The 22534-nt window shown below is 37.3% G+C and overlaps 1 protein-coding gene across 2 annotated transcripts in view; it reads left to right on the forward strand.

The window, feature by feature from the left end:
* Window positions 1-2438: 2438 nt before the first annotated feature.
* The window catches only part of HLCS (holocarboxylase synthetase), an 81066-nt gene continuing 60970 nt past the window's right edge, over window positions 2439-22534 (forward strand). Inside the window, exons 1-5 of one of the 2 annotated variants that reach the window (XM_063305371.1) lie at window positions 2439-2817; window positions 6764-6916; window positions 7421-7583; window positions 9747-10708; window positions 12447-12626. In XM_063305371.1, coding sequence (XP_063161441.1) covers window positions 2533-2817; window positions 6764-6916; window positions 7421-7583; window positions 9747-10708; window positions 12447-12626 — 1743 coding nt within the window. In that variant the 5' untranslated portion in view covers window positions 2439-2532. Of the gene's footprint in view, window positions 2818-3401; window positions 3429-6763; window positions 6917-7420; window positions 7584-9746; window positions 10709-12446; window positions 12627-22534 lie in introns of those variants that run through there. The other variant, XM_063305372.1, reaches the window with a different exon arrangement.

A 22534-nucleotide genomic window follows, 5' to 3' on the forward strand; every position in this document is an offset into this window, starting at 1 on the left:
TGTAGCATATTGCAGTGAATTGCTGTATATACTTCCAGCAAAAAAGTTTATGGATTAGTGATCCATATTTCAGTTTTGCTTTGTAAATTGATATATAAATAATAGATGGCATAATTCTTTTTGCAATTCTATGTGGGTCTAATCAAAAGTCCCCCTCTTTGGGGGGAGATGGGCGGTAATAGAAATTTGAATAATAAATGTTCACCACCTTGAGTTATTTATAAAAATAATAAAGGTGGGATAGAAAATAAATAAAACAAATTTTTGTTTCTGTTTTATTAAAAGACTCCCTATGGGATAAATAAGCTTCAGATATGTTGTTTTAATGGAGAAAATGGCCATAGGAAAAGTTTAAGGTATCTTTCCCACCAGTATAATCATAGTATAACCATAGGAAAAGTTGTTATAAATTGGCAGGAATGAAGTATATTTTGATTATATTGCTTGAAAAGGTAATACATCTTAAAAATTCAGTAACTATACTATGCTTTGGCCCAGACTTTTCAATCAGGTAGTATTCTTCCCAATTTCTAATTCATGTTAAAAGATATGGGTTATTTCCAATGCGTTTCCTTCATTAAAAAAGGCTTTACCTTATTATTGGTCACTATATGTTTTGCCTTTAAACTCAGGCACCTGTGGAGCTGATAAGAACTTGATCCCTGAAATTGGGAGGTAGACAGTAACTTTGCAAAGTGGCTTTTTCATCCTCCCCTCCCACAGTACGAGTGACAGGTACAGTACTTCAGGCAAAGCAAAAGGAGTTTATGGGGGGGGGGTGTCAAATCTTTATATAGGCTACAGAAAAACTGATACATACATTCAGTATATTGATGCATCAGAAAGCAACAATAAAAGACATTGATTAGGCGTGAGAAAAGACAAACACCCTTAAAATATGTTGCATCTTCCCCTTTCCCATTCGGGCTTGTTTTTTTTAACACTTGCAACACTCAGACTCCAGAGTACACACTCCCTATTGTTTAGTTTATGAATAGGCTAGTTTTTGCACGTAAGAAAAAGAAATGGTTTTGGCTAGAAAGAAAACACGGTTTCCTGAACTTCAAAAAGAGGCATGGACACCATACTAAAATGCTAATACCATCTTTATTAAAAAGCCAATAATGAAGCCTAACATTCAAGATTAACATATGTACAATTCATTTCGAAGCTATTTCCCAACAAACACATGACGTTTTCCGTTAACTTAAATTCCGTTAAAAGCCTGCCTCTGAATCCATTTTTGGCAGCCTTCCATCTGCGCTGAAAAACCAGCCTCAGTGGGGGATTTACCTTTTACGTAATATTCTGTATATAGTTGCATAGGTGAAACCGAAAGCAATGTTCCTCCTACCAACACGCGGAACCTCGTCTTTGGTCGACCGCGGTAAGCCTTTTATCTGCATAACTGCGAAGATAATGTTATATCTTTATGACTTAAACTTGAAAGAAACATGAAAGTACCTGCTAGATGAAAATAGCATCAGTTGAATATTTCGCGATTCTAACTTGTTAAATGTTCCGCTTTTGTGTGGGGGGGGGAGGGCGGGGCGGACAGAGAGCTTTATAACATTTTTACGAAGTCATCAGTGGTACTCAGCTCCGTTTTCTGTTATTGTTCCTCGAATAAATGAGAAATCCGCTGTGAAAGAAACAGGGAAAAAGCTCCTGATATCAGAAAAGCAAATGATTTGTACGGAATGGCACGTGGCGACAGCTGGCATTAGGAAAGACTAGAAACTGGCTGCGCCACAACCATTTCCATTCATATGGTTTGGTTCTTTGGCATTTGTATAGATTTATGTTTTTATCTTGTCGTGAAACCATCAACCCCCATTTCTTCATTGGGACTTCTCCTAACTTTATTTAGCTATATAAATCGAATAAATATAAAAACGTTTTGTCTGCTTACGGGGTTGTAACTTTCATTGCTTTGGTATCTTCTCACAAGAGTATAGTATTCTTTACATACAGTTGTTCCTCCTGGAAGAATACTTGGCCGCATTAATTCAGTGCCCTCGGGTTGAGCTCCCTAATACGAGCCAGTCAGTTATATATGCCGCAGGGCAGGATTTGCTCGATGCAGGCAAATGTGAAAGGAATCTTAATGCGTAGCAGTTAAGTTTAAGGCAGATACAGTAAGATGAACTGAAAATGGGAAAGTGTTCTGCAGGGAAATCTCCCTCCTTAAATACTTCTCCTCTTTCGAAACGGGAGACTTTTTCCCATCTCGAGCAGAATCACGAAGCAGGCGTCAGAAGCGCGAAAAACAGATGCGGCGCGGGAAGCTCCCGGCTGGCTCGCCGCAGCGTCCGTAGAAAATCAAGACCCACGACAGAGTGGGCGGAATTGCTATTCCTGGCCAATCAGCACCCTCTTTGTCTTCGCGTGAGAAGGAGCGAGGCAACCAATCAGAAAGCGGTGGCCGCGGCTCCACCGCCGCTCTTCGCTGCCCCGAGCGCTTTCTGATGCAGGGATGGAAATCCGGCCGTGAACGGCCGCTGGCAGTCCCCGGCGCCTCCCCCTCGCGTCATGCTGATCACGCTCTGCTATCTGTACCTGTGGGCGCGCTGGGGGGCTTGTTCGGCTGAGCTCATTCGGCGCACAGTGTACCGGCTGTACCGAACCAGGTGTTCATTTACGTTCTGCTCTTCCTCCTCCGGCTGCGGCTCTTCCTCCAGGCTCGGTTGTCCTCGCCTCGCGTTACATCAGCAGCCCCCCCACCTTCCGCTTTGCAAACAGGAGGCACCCCGCCTCTCCGAGGAGATAATCTGCCTTAGGGTGGGCGACAAGGTTTTCTTCACTGGCGAGACTCAGGTGTGATGTGCAGGGGCAGAGACTCGGCCAGGGAGGGCTGGGCCTGTCGTAGGTTGGACCGCGTGGAAAGGGAGTAGTGGGTGTCTCAAGTGCAAGGGTTAGGGGAATGTTGCTATCACACGCCTGCATTTATTAGGGAGGCTGAAAACTTTCACTCAGGGGAATAGTTGTTCCTTGGACAGATCCGAGGTAGGCAGGAAATACCAGATGAAGCTGAATTTTTGGAAAGAGCCACTGCTACTTTATTAACTGCTCAATATACTGGTTACAGCCTCTTTTCCTGCTCTAAAAATTTACCAAGGCAGCTTGCACATTGATACATCATAATTTGGGAGCATGTGCTATTAAACAAGTAAGGTAGCAGAATTTCAAAATTTCAAAGCTTTTATCAGCTGAAATCTCAGGAAAAGCAGGTTTCACCAGATGTAACAGAGGAAGTGCCAGTGTGTGTGTTTTTTTTAGTGTAATGGGCTGGAATGGCATACCTTTAAAATCCTTGGCTGTTGAAAACATCAGATGGTTTTACAGATTGCATGATAGATGATCATGATAGCATGATGTCAGGCTCCCCTGTTCCCATTGGTACATGTACCTAATAAATGCATGCAGTGGTAAATGTATGATTGTGTACATGTGTGCTTTATTTATGTGTTAGTGCAGAATGTCTATGTGTTAAATGTGCCAAGTGTGAACTCACCATGATATTTCTGATAGGATGAAAGATTAGCCTTTCCAACCTGATCAACCAGAAGTGTTCTCCAATTCCCATAATTGGCAGCCAACTTTTTATTGCTTGTGGAATATGGAAAGAAAAGTGCAGTCCATCTGGGAAGACTACAGTAGGTGTTGAACAGAACACTGAGCTAGTTTTCCAAACATATTTTCCTCATCATGGGGAAACACTCTGCATCTTGAACATCTGTAAACAATACATAGCAAACAAAATTCAGCAAGACTACAATTATATAATATCCCTGTCCTGCCCATAAGATGGGATAGTGCTAGCCTGGCCTATCTTAGAAACTTATAAGTAATAATTAAGTATGCTGATTTCCCAAAAACAACATTATATAACTAAACATGTACAAGTATACATTTGAAATATGTAACAAATTGGAATGTTATTAAGCACAATTACAACTTAACAGTCACTCCTGAAGATTCATGCACTGAATTACAACTTGGTTCTATATCTGTATTTTCCACAAAAATATAATATAAACCCAGAAATCTCATGTTTGACAGAAACTGCAGCTTCTTTATCAATGGTAAGTTAAAGGTTGCACAGGTGACATAAATTTTTCAAATATTACAGTCCATTTCCTGTTATGCCTTCTGTTTTTGCTGAACTATATAGAAAATAAATTCAAAACTTGGCCAATATTATTCCTGCTACATAGGAGTAATATAGAAGACTTATAGTAACAATGATGGCAGTAATCATGAAATTAGCCCAATAAAACAAAATTTTGTGATTGAATATATCAATTATAATATAGCTAAAAGCCAAACATTAAACTGGACATGTTTAAAACCAAAGTATTAGATTAACTCTGTCTGATAAATTATGTAAGTTTTGAGGGTTATAACCAAGTGACCTAAAGTTTAATATCTGTAAAAAGCAGATACGAAGAATTCAGGAATATATTAAGGTTACCATCTTTAATATATGTAGATTGAGAAAAAGGTTAAATCAAAACCTAGGGGGTTAGAAATTCCTATTACTATTTTAAATGTTTTTTTTTTCTCATGCCCATGTAATTTTTTTCTGTCTTCAGTTGTATTGTCTTCTTAGTGTTAGTTTCACATGGTTGCAAGATCATTGCACTCAGCTAATTCTTAAAGCAAAGCTATCGAGGCATGGTGTAACAAGGTGTTTGTTTTTTTTAAATCAGCCAACTTGTCTCTGAGCCTGACACTGATTAGGGCTGAAAGGGAGTGACTGGCCCAAGGTCACTCCATTCATGTTAATGGAGGACTAGAACCTAGATCTTCCCATTTGTGATCCAGCATCTTAACTAGTACGCATGCTGGCTACCTTTCAATTGTAATACTTTTTATTAAATATTTTAACAATAATAAGAAATAATACAAACTAAAATCTAAAAGAAAAGAAAGAATAGAGAAAAAAAAATGCAGAAAGAGGAAAAAAGGAAAGGAAAGAAAGAATAATTAAAGAAGTTACTTCTGATCTTTACAGCAGATATAAGCAAACTTGGTATCTCTTCACCCCCTTTAACATCACATTACATAAATCACTTCTTCCCATATTCCAACCCTTGTCCATCCATAAATCCAAAAATCATTAACATTTCTGTCCAATGTCAGCAAAAAGTACATAAAGGGTTTCCAGAATTTTATAGAAATATTTTTTATTTTAACCCTGATCAAACAAGTCAACTTTATATTCTTTTCTTTTGCTCAATATGCTGACATTCTTAATCCTAATTTAACATTAGGATGCTGTCATAGCAATTAATCTCTGTTCAAATCTTTTTCCCATCTCAATTTTTTTTCTAAAACATTGACAGCCCTCTTCTGTAAGTCCAGTAATAGGACATTACCCAGGTTGTTTTTCATCTTTTGGCTTAATATTTCCTCTCTAGTTTTCATCTCTGTTTTATAGTCCACAACTTCTCTTTTATTTTCCAGTAGTTCTGCATAAGCTATAATTTGTTTTCGTTCTGTCATCCTGTAGATTCTTCTAAATTGTTTTCCTTCATATCTTTCATTTTTTCTTTAAGATCTCTTTTGAATAATGCATTTGCATGAGTGGATAATGTTGCTGTCATGTAGCTGCAAACTTCTTTCCCATTTCTTCAAAAATACTTCGAAATGTCTTGAGTGCAATACCTTTATCTGTCATTTCCGTATGTTTCACTGCTGTTCATCAAGTGCAAAAGTAAAAGATAGGCTTTTTTGTTTTTCTTTCTTTTTCTTGCCTGGAATCTTTGTCTGGTGTTGCATATTTCTATGATCACATGATCTGTCTCAACTTTCCTTTATTTCCTTTGTTTTGAGAAGTCAACCAGTCATCTTTTCTCTAAAAGACTAAACCATTTATGTTCCCACGAAAGTACTATTTTATTTTTTTATTATTATTTCAAAACTAGCAAAAGTTTTAATACTGTATTTCAAATTTATCTGAACCCTTAGTCCATTTAAAACTTTCTGAAGTTAAATTCTTATCCAGCTTTTTGCTGTTAAGTTTATATTCTTTAAATTCTTTAAGGTGTTAGTTAATTCTTTGCCTTATTTTGGGATGAAGGATCACTCACCAGGTAGTTTTTTCTGAACTGCTGCTTAAAATATCTCTTTTAGCTTTAAAATAAATTGTATTGTCATGTGATAAAATTCTTAGAAGAATAAGAAATGGGAGACTTGTAATGTTTTTAAGGGCATGTCTGATACGCATCTCTGAAGCAGTTGTATAATGTTCAGAAGTAAATCACACTGTGATTAATTGGGTTTACTCCTTACTAGATAAGTTTTTGTCTGTAACCAAGTGTTGCAGTCTTTATTTCTAAGTAAATATCCTAGGAATGGTTTGTAGTTGGAAGTGTAATTACAGAGATGGCTAATCTATCCCAATACTATATTTATTAGTACTATTAATATTAAACTATTTCTCACTCTTATTTGGTAATGGCAAAGCTGGAGACTTCTATCTGGTATATTTAAATACTGACCATTCTTAATGGGTACAACTCTAATATTTTTCTGTGTCTACAGAATTTATTCTTGATTAAAATTAGAATTAAAATAGATTCACCTTTCTTAAGGTCAGCACTTAAATTGCTATAAAAGATGTCTTCATGAATAGATATATCAAGAATAGGACAGGGTCCAGAGTTCGAAAAGTATATATGGCACTTGTTGCATTTTTATAAAATTATATAGCTGATTTAAGCCAACACTTTTTGCAAGATTTTTTTTTTCTTTTCAGTCCCTTGATGACTTAAACAAATGGACATTACTTACTGTTTCACCTTTTAGTTATTTGGAACAAGTATTTGAAGCTGAACATATTACATTTGTAACTGAAGGTATTTTCATTCAAGCAAGTAGTTCACAAGCTGTAACTTGCTCAGCAAAAAAGGTGAGTTTTCTTTAAGATACTTTTGCTAATAAGTCTTTAAAGTAATTTGAAGTACTGACTTTTGTTTTTAAAAGCCAATTCTTAACAGGGAAGATAATGTGTCCAAATTATAATTATTCCCCAGTTCTTTCTCCCCAGAAATATCTAGGAACCTTATAACAGCTCGATACTGTTTTTTTTACATAACTTTTATGTAAGTTGAGTTGAGCTTCCACAGGAAATGTAGAGGTCTGTTAACGCCTGATTCTGTTTTTCTTTTTTTCTTCTCTATTTTCTCATTTACCATGATCAATATTAATTGGAATTTATTATTCTTCCCATTAGTTTTCCATGGATGTAATTTGGAAGATGGCTTGGTAGATGCATTTAATCTCTTTTAACTGAATTTAAAAATTGCAACTGTACACTGTTAATGGTAGGAATGCCAGTTTAATTTTATAATGCTTTCAGTATTCTAACTGTATAGACGTTAATGTGAAAATTATACTGTGTATCTTTCTTCAGATTGTGAGGTGGTCAGATTTTTGTTCTCCTTTGGCCTTTAAAACTGGGAAGCCCTACATATTATTTGCTGAAGCCAGTATAGATAATTTTAGTAGCCTTGGGATAGCATTCTTGGAAAACAGACTCCAAATGGATAATGGGATGGTGCCTCAAAAAATTGTCTGTAAGTATCACCCATTTCATTTACCCCCAACCAAAATTTCTTAATGGAATATAAACTATTCTCAAATTCAGAGCTTCAGCATCCTGTGCAAAATCATCCTGCTCTGATGCCTGTCAATTAGAAGTCTACTGAATGGTATCTTTCTTCAGATTTTTCTATTCCCCCCCTCCTCCAAACAAATTTGGAGTAGGCATGGAAAGGAAGGATAAAAATGCCATTTGTGTAATACTGAATTATAAATCATTATAACTAATATTAATCACATGTATGTGGTTATGCATTTATGGCCCAGTCTTGACAATTACTGCTCAGGAGTATGTGATACCGTATAAGCTTCAGTGGAACTTTGCTATGACTAATACATTATCCTCAACTTGAGTCCTGAGAAAAGTACCACTGAAATAACGGGGATTAACTTTTCACTGAATTCTGAGTGTGGAATTTGGATTTTTTTTAGAAGCAGATACAGCATAATATATATTAGGGCTGTGCAATGCTTCTTGGACAAGAAGCACTGCTGAATAAAAAGTGTCTTGCCAGTTGGTGGCTCAGAATGCCTCCTCCTGCCAGCTTCAGGAAGTATACTTGGATGATACCTAATCCCAAAGTCAAAATATGCTTGGTTTCCTTGCTCCTGTTGACTTACGCTTTGCAGTGATTGAATGGGTTGAACTTCTCCTTTACTACATTGTCCTTGGGCTGCAGTATACCTACTTTAGTATGGGTGGGTGGTTTGCCCATTTCTCTTGAGTTATACCACCTGTGGACAGACCTGGGTGGGGATAGTTGCATATGATCCTTATTTTCAATTTATAGGTTTTTAATGGAGGGGAGTATGTTAATCGATTGATGAGCCAGTGCCATAACCTCCTCAGTCTGTGCTGGGAAAGAAACTCTTCCCCCAAATGGGTCCTTCCACACCTAATGCAGGGACGCTTCTACTATAGTGTTAGTTGGTAATACTGCTGAGAAGAAGCAGGCGTGTTAGTGAAATCAAATCTCTTTGCAGCTGTCATACTCCCTAACTCTTAAGTAATTAACTCTGGCCTGGAACCCCTTGTTTCTTTCCCTGTCCTTCTGAGTACTCCTTTACCTCACCTAGTCATGATTTGTTTGTTTGTTTGTTTGTTTTGAGAGTGGGATATTTATAGTTGTCAGACTTGAAGTGGTTTGTCCTCAATTTGCTGAGTCCACAAAACATAAGTCAAAACTAAAAAAACCAGCCAGTGTGGTGGTGTGGTTCAAGTTTTGGATTTGAGCCTGGGAAAACCCAGGTTCAAGTCTGTACACAGTGATAGGAGCTCAGTGAGTGACTTTGGGCCAATTGCTCTCTCTCAGTTAACATATTTCATATGGTTGTTGTGGGAAAAAAATTGAAGGGGTGCTAAATGTATCTTGACCTCCCAGAGGAAAGATACAATATAAATCAGTCAATTAAACACTATTATGGGATAGAAAGCAGTATGTTACCCCAGTCTATATGTCTAGCCATCAGTAGCATAATTTCATGGAACAGTTTATCTGTGCCTAGAGATTAGCCAAATTTACCAGGAACAGAAAATTCTATAGAACTCAAGAACATTCCATCTCTCTTAGGACCACGCTAAACATCCTTCTGAATCATCTTGTTCTGGGAGTAGTTCAATAGTTTCCAGAATTAAATCTTCCAAACCAGAAGAGGTCCAATGTGTTCAGAACGTGGTATTCTGAATAGAACAGGCCTGCTTTGGGACTAGACCACTCCTGGTCTATGTTGAACCACTTCAAGTTTAGAAGATTGATTTCTAGAAACACTTCCCCTGAACAGTATATTCATAGTTTCAGTGTGTCCCATTCATAAATTGATGAATATAGTACATCCTTATCTGTGCATAATTCAAGCTGCCCAGAGTCACTTGTAAGTGGCCCAGAGTCACTTGTTGAGATGGGCAGCTATAGAAATTAATTAATTCATTATTCAAGGGAGAGGAAGGTTAACTAAATTACATATTTGCAGAAATGTAATACTAAGTTGCATTACAAACATGCTGGAAGTAAAATGCACTCAAGACTGTACAATGTGTTTTAGGATTGGGTAATCAGTTTAAGTTTATTAAAGGCAGAATTATTTAGTGCTGCTATTTTTATGTATTTTGTTTAATAACTTACTGTAACATGTATTAGCTGTGGACCTGATGAAATCAGCATTGGAAGAATTAAAATTGGCTCCAAGTACCAAAGAGGAGGAGAATGCTGGTCAAATACAGACTGGTGAACTGTCACAAGACTCATTTTTTGAAAATACTGATAAATCTCAGGTGGAAGCTGCTGATTGCGCAGGAAGTGGTGATCAGGAAAAGCACCAAGAGAAATGCAGATTGCAGAAAATAAACAAACATCATGAAGAACTTGAGCAATTATCTGAAAAGGAAGGAGATACTTCAGAACATCATCACTTACATCTTTCTAGCTGCCATGAATGTTTGGAATTGGAGAACAGTACAATTGAGTCAGTTAAATTTGCCTCTGCAGAAAACATCCCAGATCTTCCTGATGATTATAGTGGCAGTGTAGAAGAAGTTAGTGGTGACTGTATAACAGGAAATATGCAAAGAGTAAACCTGACTGGGAAACCTCCTAATATTTTAATTTATCTCGGTTCTGATTCTAAAAAAGTGAAATTTGAAGAAATAAAATCAGTCATAATGGATTGTGTTGATATTAATGCTTACACCATCTACCAGTTGTTAGAAAAACAAGTTTTGACTGTTCCTTGGGTTGATAATGCATTGCTTCTGATTATAGCTGTATCAGAACTCATTTCAGATGCTGTGTCCAAACAATTTTTAGCTTTCATGTCAAAAGGTGGAAAGATTTTGGGACTTTCTGCCTCTTTCACATTTGGTGGTGTACAGATAAAGAGTAAGAATGAAATAATGGATACAATACAAACCTTAATATTTTCAAAAGATAAGAAGAATGAGATTAAATTAGATGTTCTAGCTAGTGGAAGAAGTTTTGAGGTGGACATTTCAGAAGAACTCAACCCCGTGAAGCCACTTGGTTATTTTGACAGTCCAGATAAAGATGTGATGATTGTTCATCTATCACATGGAAATAATGGAGGAGAAGCAATTCTTTCTCAGGTATAGTATAAAGTTCTATTTTGTTATTTTTCAAATATTTTCTTAAATAATGCTATTTGCAGAACAGTGGTAAATGGTAAACAAATTAATTTTTATGAAAAATGCACAACTTTGGGTAGCAGCCTATGCAAGTTGCTTACATATATTAGAAAACTGGTGAGTGATGTTTTGGATTCAAAGTACCTTTTGTATAAACAGAAAGCACTTCAACATTTCAAAAGACTTGAGGGATATGTCATTGGTCCCATCCTGACTGGCTGTGGGTCTTTATGCACCTTGCATGTTGTTATTCTGAAGAGTCCTTTAACTCATGGTAGCAGTTTGGGAGTTGAAATAGATTGTAATGAGAAAGGAGAGGTCAAAAAGCTTTATTGTATATATAGTTCTTGGGAATTTTTAAGTAATTTTAAGGTAAGTGGAAGTCTGCTATACTGCAAAATTCCCATTTACTCTTTTGTGGTAGGATTTTTCTTTCAGCTGATAAAAAGACAATGGTATTTCAGTACCATAATTTAGATTAAGTGAACTTTATACACAGGTGGCCTTCACTATCCCCAGTCTCATGTGACATGATTAATAAATAGAAACCAGAACTCCATATAAATTTAAAGGTTTTTATGTATCTGTAGCTTGACCCTTGTTTTTTCTTACTTTATCCATGCACAGAATGGTAGATAGACTTGTGTGCTTTTGTAAACTACTTGGTTTGAGGTTAGGTTTAGGTTGTACATGCAGTGAAGAAACCAGTGTGAGCCACATGGTACAAACAGGGTGACTTACTCTTTCACCAGCCAAGCAGCTTGCTCTGAATAAGGCCAACTGCTGCTAGGAATCCATTTGGAGCCCCACAACTGGGCTGACCTAGCTAGTTAAATATATTATTGCAGACATTAGCCAGCACAAAAGAAATCAATATGCAATATCTCCTTCATCTGGGAGGCCAAAGAGGAGCAAATGCAGATGACTGCTTTGGGAGGAAGAGGATGCCATAGACTCTGGAACCTATCCCCACAATTCTCATAGACTCGAGTTCTCATTATTCGCAATTTTGTTCTTTCTTGTTCTATACTGGAATGGAACCCCATGAATAATTAGGACCACCTGTAATGTTTTAAATGAATTCTAGACAAATTGAGGAAACAGAATTAAGAATTTTAACAGAAAACTGACTGTGATAGTATTCCTTCTCATAAGAATACTGTTGTTGTCTTCTGTATTGCCTTAATAATTAGATACAATTTTATCAATAATTAATGTTTTATTAATAGTTTTAATTAGTTATTGTATATACTCATGGATAAATTGAGATTTTTAGGTGCCAGAATACATCCCCAAATTTGGGTTAGCCTTATCCACGAGTGTATACATTAATACTTTTTAAAAGTATACTGTATGTATATCCCGCATATACTTGTGTATAAGCCCATTCGCAGATAAGCTGACCCTCAAATTTTTAACCAGAATTCCATGAAAATTGAGGGTCAGCTTATCTGTGGATTATGGATTTTTCATGGTATTTTGGTTAAAAATTTGAGGGTCAGCTTATTACGGATGGACTTAAATTTACATGTATGAGGTAAATTTAATATTTGGTTATTTATTAACAAGTGACACAATAAATAAGAAAAATGTATGATTATATAATACAGTTATTTGACCCTATAGATGGTTATTGAACCTTGTTTTAAAAAGGTGTGCAATCAATATTAAGGATAATTTTTCTGCCTTGCCTTTATAGGCACATTTGGAAGTAAATTTCAAAAGTTTATGTCGACCTAAGGATGACTTCAATGTGCTCAAAATAAGCAATGCCAGAAGATATGATGTACTTGTTGAAATTCTGAAGCTACTGGGGTTGAGCTGTGAATTAAGTACTATTCCTTCATTAACTCCTATTTATCTGCTCTCATCTGATAAGGTAGGTGTTGGTTGAAATAAATAAGATAAGCAGTGCCCTGCTGGATTGGACCCCTGGCCCACCTAGTCCAGAGTCTTTCCTCATAGTGGCCAACCAACTGCACAAGGAAGCCCACTGTCTCTCAGCAGATGGCCTTCAGAGGCAGTTGTCAGGGCTAATAGCCATTGATCCCCATCACTTCCATGAATTGGTCCAACCCTTTTTTGGAAGCCAGTCAAGCTGGTAGCCAGCTCCACATCTTGTGATAGCAAATTCCACATTATGCGTTGTGGGGGGGGGGGGAAGCTCTTTTGTCTTTCCTGAGTCTTCCAGTATTCAAGTTCATTGGGTGACCTCTGGTTCTAGTATTTTGGAGAGGAGAAAATAGCTTCTCCTTGTCCACTTCATCCACACCATGCATAATTTTGTACACCTCAGTCGTGCCCCCTTATTTGCCTCCTTTCTAGACAAAAAAGCCCCAGATGTTACAACCTTTCCTCATAAAGAAACTGTTCCACCCTTTAATCATCCTCTGAACTTCTGTAGCTTCACTATACGTTTTTTGTGGTGCAGCAACCAGAACTGTATGCCATATTCCTGATGCAGTTGCACCATTGATTTATGTAAGGGCATTATGATATTGGCACTTCTACTTTCAATACCATTTCTCATTGCCCCTAATATGCTGTTGGCTTTTTTTTTTTTTTTTTACAATGGGTGCGCACTGTGTCAACACTTTCATTGAACTTTTTACCATTATTCTAAGATTGCTTTCTTCATCAGTCAGTGCTAGCTCTGATACCATTAGTTTCTATGAGTAATTAGGATTTTTGGCAACAATGTGCCTCACTTTACATTTGCCCACATTGAATGACATCTTCCTTTTTGACACTCACTCCCCTAATGTGCAGAGATCCCTTTGGGGCTCTTCATAGTCCTTGTTGAGTTAAGTGTGAGATTTTTAAAGAAGATTTATCTGTGTGTTTGGTGAGGTTTCTGAGTGTTTTTCTGGCTTGGGCTACCTACTGGGCTTCCTGTTCCCTAGCAACTAGGGTGTGGAGTCAGCCCCTGAGAGAGGCTAAAATTTAAACTTAAAACAGGGGCCTGCCTGCCTAATGGCACACAGTCTAAAAATACAAGAAAAAATAGAATTGATCTCCAAAATATATTTAAACGATCAGGCTAAACATGGATTAAATTTTAAATAGCTTTTATGTTTCTCCTGATAAAACTAGTTCTCAATTCCATGTAACAAAATGAACAAAAATATAGTTTTATACACAGCCATTTTGCTTCTTTTGACAGTCATTCCTTGCAGCAAATCTATTCACTACTTATACTAACCACTACTTTTCTGTCAGCATCTATATTTCTTAAAATTCCAACATCCATTTCCCCATTTTTTATAAACATAATAATTAATAAAATTGTGCTTGAAAGAACTATTTGGTAGAAGACTTTTATGAGCCGCAGAAGCCGTTGTTTGTTTTAATAAACAGAAATTAATTTTTTAAAATTATGATTATTATGGGAGGTTTAAAAATTAAAATTTTGTTGTGACACAAATTTTCATGAACTAGTATCATTAAATTGACTTTGGGTCAGCTGAAATGGATTGAACTCTGTAAAAACCTGTGCCAAAACTTGTCTGAAAGATGCAACGTTACTTTATTCCTTGTGCAAGAAACTAATAAGACTGTACCTTAAAAATTTTTTTTTATTAGATTTACATATTTTTTGTTTATGGTAATGTTGGAAATTTATAAAATGTATGACTGGAGTTTTAACATTTCATATGCTTACAAAAATTCTGATTTTCAGAGAGTTATTTTGTTCATTGAAAAAAATTACCACAAGATGGCACTTCTAAGCTGCCTTAGAGCATAATTCTATGTTGTATATGAGTGTTTAAAATGAATAATCTCTACAGTCGGGTGTTAGTTTTAATATTAATGATTTTTTTAAAGAATAGTATTTATTCAGATATTGCATTTACAGGTTTGAAAATCTGAAGTAGCTCAAGAATTTTATAAGATGTTTTAAATCAAATGAAACTGCACACCATGCTACATGGTGTTAGGGAATTTTCATGCTAACAAAAATGTGTAGTTGAATGGCTGAGTCTGCAGGAAATTGGAGTTCTAATCCTCCACTCTGAAAAGGCATCTGGGTGTTCACACCCTAGTCCCATCTTCCGCTTTAGAGTGGTGGTTTGTAGTTTCTACTATTATCACCTGTCTTCCGGAGGCACTTTACCTAGTGCCCTTCCACAACCTGGCATGTGAGAGAGAGAATGGTTTCATATCCTTTGCTGCCCATTTGTGCTTAGAAGGTAAACATGCAATATGAAATAATTTTAATAGTGACAACCACCTTGCCACATAACACAGGCATGTTAATACATGATTCAACCCTTCAAATCTAATCAATTTTTATTCAGTCATAGACCAGCAAATGAAACAAAAGAATCACGGCTAATTAGAATAAAAGGGAGAAACACTTAAAATTCTAAAAAGTCTAAGAAAAATTAGAAGAGATACTATGGTGTACTACACAAACTATAGAACAGTACTTAGCTGTGGTCAACAGAATAAGATCAGGTTGATCTGGTAGTAACAACTTAAAATAAATCAGAATGACCAGGATGTTTAGTAAAGAATGGAGATGTTTGTTTGTTTATATTTTAAATTTAGTCACTGCCCATCTCACTCAAAGACTTGTAAACCGGCTCTGGGTGGTTTACAATAAAATTGCCTGGCAAGCATCTACTTAGGATAACACAAAATCATGTGTTCAGTTGTTTCAATTATTCCTCTACCCCATGGACACAGTCTTTGTTCAAAAGGGATATTTCAGTATCTTCCTTCAATAACAGCAGTTGGAAGGGTATTGAATCTAGCCAAGGATAAAACCCTTCTAAATTTCATTATACTTATGTAGCTAAGATCTGGCTGGTTGGTGAAGGTGTACAGAATGGCCCAAAAAATGTTTTTAGGTAGGACTGATAAATCTGATTGCAGCTTCAAATCGATGGCCCATTGTTTGAGATTAGCTAGTGCATGTTCATAGCCCATTAGAGTGATGGCTGCCCATGAAAAGCCATATAACTGCAGTTTAGTGTGTATTGCATGGCACATAATTCAACCCTTCTTCTCATGGGGAGGTAGACCAATGTCACTAGAGATGAACAAAATCAAATTTTATTTAAAAAGAACAAAATATAAACTTTAAATATTAAAATACAAATCATAAACGTTGGTAAAGAAATTATAGAGCTTTTCAGATCAGTGATACAGCTGTCCATTTAAAAGGAAAATTCCATATGAAAATAAAATACTACAGATTTCTTAGAATGTTTGGAAAGTTACTGAGAAAAGTTTCCAAACTGTACAGCTCAACTCATCTGAAGATTCTTAATACCTATCTCTCTATCTCTATCTCTAATACAGTGCAATATAAAAAATTAGATTTAGCACAACACAGAAAGCAAATCAAAGCAAACATACTCTTTGTGGCTAGAGAGTTGATCTATTTCTACAGAAATGGAAGACTTCCTGAAGCAAAATGATTCTCTGCTTCAGGGTTCCTAGTTGCCCCAGCTTTTTTCCGAGGCTGTTGAGGAGGTGGAAGTCCATTCCTTACCAGTTTCTTTTACATACACTCACACAGAGGGAGAGAGGTTTTTTGGAATTCTGCCTCCAGTTTTAAAAAGGATCAGTCTTTTTCTTTGCTCTAGCCAAGAGAAGGATTGGAGTATCTGACAAATAGCATTTCTTCCTCATGGGCATGTGTATTCCATGTCTGACCAGCAGTCTGTAGTATTTTTTATGTCTGGCAAACAGGCATATTCACAACAGTTTGGCTGGTGATAGGACACGCAGTACCAAATTATACCTCATTGTATTGCATTTTATCCAAGTTTTATGGCTTGTTTTGTCTTCTAAGTCATTTGGGGGCCCCAGAAACTAAAACTTGTACCCAATGTAGGTTAAAAACCCTTGCTTCTAGAAAGTGTGGGATTTGAGTAACATGCAAACCAAACCACTGTCATGATCCTTCAGACTATAGCTGACACTAGCATATCAAGGTTGCAAAACAATAGCAACAATGAATTTTTTAAAGCCATAATCTCTTTTTTAAATCCAATTACAATTGCCAGTTACAAAGAGTACTTACCAGCATTTAAGTTCAAGAACAATGCAATTGTTATTTCCAGGCAATGATCAAGGTTTGTGAAGAGATGTTTCCCATTGAAGCCAAGCACAAGGTACACACAAAGAGCAGCATTTGTGAGGAGAATTTGTGGTAGCATTCCTGTGGGATGGATGAATGGTCTGTTGTTCAAAATTGGAGTTTTAGGGCATATTGTCAGGAGCAGTGGAGCATGTCTATCTGCTCTACTAAGTGCCTCATTTTGTTCTTCCTCATTTGAGGATGAATCATAGGCTGTCACAATCACAACTTTTGGTTAAAGTGAGCAAATTAAACAAGAGGATAAAATGGCAGCTTGCAAGAATTAATTAAACTTTTTTTTTTTAGTATAGCATGTTGTGTGACCCCATCCTCTGTATAAAGCTAACACATAAATTTAAAATAAGATTGATAGTTTTACCTAAATACAGGTACTTCTCACTTAACTTCAGTAATTGGGACTAGCAACTCTGTCGCTAAACAACACAGACATAAAGTGCAACATAATGTAACCACGCCAACTTACAACAACAATTGCAGCAGTCCCAGTTGCTCTTGTTAGGCAAATCCCATGCAGTCACGTGATCACCATTTGCGACCTCCTGCTGGCTTCCCCAATGACTTTGCTTGTTGGAAGCTGGCAGTGAAGGTTGCAAATGGCAATCATGTGACCGTGGGATGCCGCAACCGTCGTAATTGTGAACTGGTTGCCAGGTGCCTGAATCACAATCAAGTGACTGTAGGGATGCTACGATGGCTGCAACTATGAGGAACGGTCCTAAGTCCCCTCATTCAGCACCATTGTAGCTTCGAATGGTCGCTGAATGAGTGGTCACTGAACGAGGGCTACCTGTATACATATGCTTCACAGACTTTTTGCAGTTCATGATGGCTTCATTTTTTTTTCTTGCAGAATTTTGAGTTTTGGTCTGCCTTTTCAAGGAAGTTGAAGTTGGTTAAAAGACAGGTTACATAAAAATATGGAAGTTCGTTCTTCAGGGCAGGGAGACAAGGCCATGTCTTCATGAATACTTCCATTATGTTAAACACTCAGTCTTTTGTATACTCAAGAGTATTATGCATTAGAAGTCGTCTTACTCTCTCTTAAAGGCCATGTTCTCTGTTGTTAAGAGCCATAATTTTCCATATTAATTCAAAGGCATACTAGTTGTTTAAATTGTTTTAAGCAAGTGTGCTTAATTTGGCTGCTTTTTATTTTGGGAAAAAAATCAGTTTTATTTTGGAAAAAAAATCAGTTGATAGGCCTCAGTTTTTTGCTGATTTTTTTTTAAATTCTTTTTTTCTCTGAAGTTCTTGTTTGCAATAATCAGCATTTTCAGGGCAAAAGTCTGCCCCCCCCCCCACATTGGGGTGGACACTGGTGTGCTGTAGCCAGCTCATACCAGCTCTCAAGAGCTGATTGTTAAATTTTCTGGAATTTTGCGAGCCAGTTGAGAGCAAAGCTGAGCTGTGATGCCTAGTGCACCAATCAGCTGTTTGGCAACTAGCAGTGTAGCACAGTGGCAGCAATGGAGCCAACAGAGCCAATTATACATTTGTCAGCACACCACTGAGTGGAGAGCTCCATTTATACAAGATCGTTCTGCCTGTCGTAAATGTGGGTGGGCCCGAATTTTGTTCACATGACCACGGGGGCTGCAATGGCCGGAACTTTGAGGACCAGATATATGTCCCTTTGTTCAGTGCTGTCATAACTTTGAACGGTCGCTGAACAAATGGACGTTAAGCGAGGGCTACCTGTAAACTGACACGAATAATTTGAACTGAATGTAAATTTAATTTAAGTGCCTTGCCCAGAATGCTTTGAAACCAACTAAGTTATCTGTTGCTTTGTTGAGATGTCCAGGTGGAAATTTTACCCATTGTATCTAAAGTCTGCTAAATGGGCAGGGCCGCAACTAGGGTCTTTGTCACCCAGGGCAAACATGGATTCCGTGCCCATTTTGGCGATCTCCCAGCGCTCATTTTGGCGGCCCCCCAGCGTGGCACCCGGGGCACATGCCCCGCTTGCCCCCCCCCCCTAGTTGCAGCCCTGTAAATGGGAGGTCTGTTATATCAGGTTTTTACTGTACTGTGAAATGCTATTTTGTTTGGCTGAAATGGTTGTGGCAGTCTTGATCTTGTAGGGTGGTAAGTCTGCAATCTTCGTAACTGAAAGTCAGCTGAAACTGTTAACTACTAAAATCCAAAATCAAAGTTTCTTTTCAAACATAAGACATTGGTGCTGTGCTATTTTATTGTGATTACCTCGTGACAATTAGAATGTTGAAAAGAAATGAATCACAGTTAAAGTATTTTTCCAGTAAATACAAGGTAACATATTTCAGTAGGTTTTAAGCATTTCTTCTATGAATATGTAACATATGAAATACTGTCTTATGCATGAGCAGTGTTACTATTTCATAATGTATGTTTTCAGCTTATGATGTTTAGCCTTTGACCTAGCCACTTTCTTACAATAAACTATTTGTTGATGAGAGCAGCTGCTAAGAAGATTGCTTCCAGACTGCTCTCATAGCACCAAGTGACAAAAAGTAGAGTAGCGTGTCTGTTAGAAAAGCTCAGGATTGCAGATTCACCTGTAACATGGTTCCTTTATATGTATATCACATGCACATGTTATGCCCTTTATGTTCAAAAACATGCCTTAAATGACACCTTATTTTGGGAGGATCTGAAGCAAAACTTTTAAGCAGTTGCAACTTGACTGTCTAATAATTTTTGAATGATTTTTTTCTCCTTAAGTTTAAAATTAACTTAATAAGTATTTTAGACCAGATTGGGAATCTATCTCCAGATGCTGCTGAACTATAGTCTCAACTTCCCACAATAAATGTCCAATGGTAAGGGATACTGAGAGTTGTAATAGTAGTAAAATTTGGAGGGGCACAGGTTCCTCATTCCTGCTAAGATAGAATTGGGAAAAATTGAGGTGTTCCTTTTGCCATAGAGATATTTACTAAAATCATTTTATTTATTTATTTTATTTATCCAATTTGTCCCTGCCCATCTCCTCCCATCGGCCTCTGTGTTGGCTTCTGTTCATATTAATTTTAATTGTGGCCTTTAATAATAGTATACCATAAGTGACAATGTGAAAAAAATACTATGTAGTCTGTTATATGTGATAAATAATAGCATATATACTTTGAATTTTAGAACTGATCAAGATTAGTGTTTGTCTATTTGCCTCAACTTGAATATATCTTTTAATGACATTTTCAGCTATTGTGCCATAACATAATCTCAAATGATGGTCAAGACATCCATCCTATCCTAGAAAAAATTTTGCAGTGCAAAATCTCATAAGCTTTTAGCAATGTCATCTTGAGATTTTGTGTACGTATAGAAGTATTTTATAAAATAGCATGATGCCAACAGCTTGTCATATTTGACAATCTGTCAAACAGACATAACAGTCACTTTAATTGTTTTACTATTATTATTATTTAACTTGGGGCACTTTGGGCACAAATTTAAGATGCAACAGATGCCCTGGAACCTAGATGTGCTATATTGCCAAATGCATATTTAAAACTTGAATTTATGAAATGTTATCCAAGTCTCCAAATTTCTTTAACTTGTTAAAATTGTAAATGCTATTTAATTTATATTTGTACAGACTTTTAAAAATATTTTGTTTTTTTATTGAGTCTGAACTGACACGACTGAAAGATAAACTACCCATATTCAAGAGTTTCACTTTTAAGTGTCAGGTGCCAACTGAGTGAATCTTTTTAGAAAGCTAAATTATCCTACAAAATGTAATTCTTGTCTGATAGCTGGTAGTATCTAGATGCCATTCCTTCCTTATCAGACAACTTGTTAGGAATGAGGAATCAGAGGAGGAGGAAGGAGGCGGTTCATTAGAACCATTAACTCAAACCGTAGAAAAAGACGGGGAAAGTGTAGAAAACAGGAAGAGCGAAGGGCGAGAAAAATAAGAGGGGCGTGACTGGCATTCGCCACCTCCAGTCAGCATGAGAGAACAAAGGGCTGAAAGGAGGGCCGAGCAACGGAAGGCCTGATTGGCTCCCAATTACCAATGGCGTGAAAAGGGAAATTATAAAAGGCGCTGAAAAACATAGCCAGTTGCCAAGGACAACTGCTCTGAGTTGCAGCCTTCAACTTCCAGCCTTCCAGATTACCTCAGCCCAAGCCATCTTCCTAATTCGTCTGAAGAACCTTTCCAGCCTTGCCCTGACACCACACTCGGAGAACCCTTGCCTCCTCCACTGGGTCCAGAAACCTACCTTGTTGACGAGCCTTCTTCTGTTCTGGTTCCTGTCACTCTGCCGCCTTTTGCTTCAGCCTGCGTTCCTGCCTCTGCCTGTGTTCCTGCCGCTCCACCGCCTCTTGTCTCAGCCTGTGAACTTGTCACTCTGTCACCTCTTGATTCCGCCCGTGATCCTGCCTCTGCGCCTTGCTGCTCTGTCAAGCCCTGCATTCCTTCCAGACCACACCATCTCACCTTCACCTGACTCCTAGTCTGACAGCTGTACTCTTCTTGCCTAGACTGCTAATAGCTGCGGAATTGTCCTGCCTTGAACTCTTCAGCCCAGAGCCATTCTGAACTTAGGTTACAGCCACGTGCAGATTTATTCACCATCAATTGTAGAGCATTAGCAAGTCTGACCCGCTGCATCCAGTACGCTGTGTGTTCAGTATTGCTGTAAATAAAGGTTTTTATTGTTAAACTGGTGTCAACTGTGTCAAGCTCAGCCAAGCAGGATACAACTTTTCATCACTATTTATTTTATGTATTATTTGTGTGAAGAACTGATATTACAGGTAGTCCTTTCTTAATGACCATTCGTTTAATGATGGTTCAGACTTATGATGGTGCTGAAAAAACTGACTTATAACTAGTGCTCACACTTACGATTCTGGTCACGTGATCATGATTTGGGCACTTGGCAACCGGTTCTCATTTATGACCGTTGCAGCATCCTGTGGTCATGTGATTGCCATTTTCGACCTTCCCGGCTGGCTTCTGGAAAGCAAAATAATGGGGAACCACGTGATTTGCTTAATGACCATGTGGTTTGCTTAATGGCCATGGTGGTTTGCTTAATGACAGCCACAAAAAGGTTGTAAAATCAGGTCAGATTCGCTTAATGACTGCTTTGCTTAGCAACCAAAAGTCAGATCTCAATTGTAGTAGTTAAGCAAAGACTACCTGTACTACCATTCTTCCACCCCTACCTCCTTTGGCCTGCACCAGACTTATGTTATACCATTTTAAAACACTTAAAATATTTATTTTTGAATGAAAGAATAACAAGCAAAGTCTCCAGAGGACATTTGGCAGTTTCACTTTTTATATCTCTAGCATTTTCCTTTTAGCAAGTAAAATATGCATAACTTAAGTGTCATGGTGTCCCATTAACCTAGAGAGTAGTACTTTTTAAAATCAAAGCCATTATTGGTAAAATTTCTGATTTCTGAATTTGAAAAAGGGTTTGAACCAAACTTTCTATGTGTGAAAATAAACTAAAATACCAGTTTAGCTTCGTGAAGTCTTAGAAATGGGTTATTCATAACCAAGTTTCTGCTACCCTATTCTGTCAATAATCTTCAGATCAACTGACAGGTAACGCATTTTAATAAATAGGAGGTTTTATTATCTTTACTTTAAGTAATGCATCTGCTAAATGTGTTAGATTCTTGTCAACATTCTTGTAAACTTAAAAGTTTTATTTATTTATTTATCAAAT

Source organism: Candoia aspera, chromosome 5 (genome assembly GCF_035149785.1).
Source record: "Candoia aspera isolate rCanAsp1 chromosome 5, rCanAsp1.hap2, whole genome shotgun sequence".
NCBI classification, from domain to species: domain Eukaryota; kingdom Metazoa; phylum Chordata; class Lepidosauria; order Squamata; family Boidae; genus Candoia; species Candoia aspera.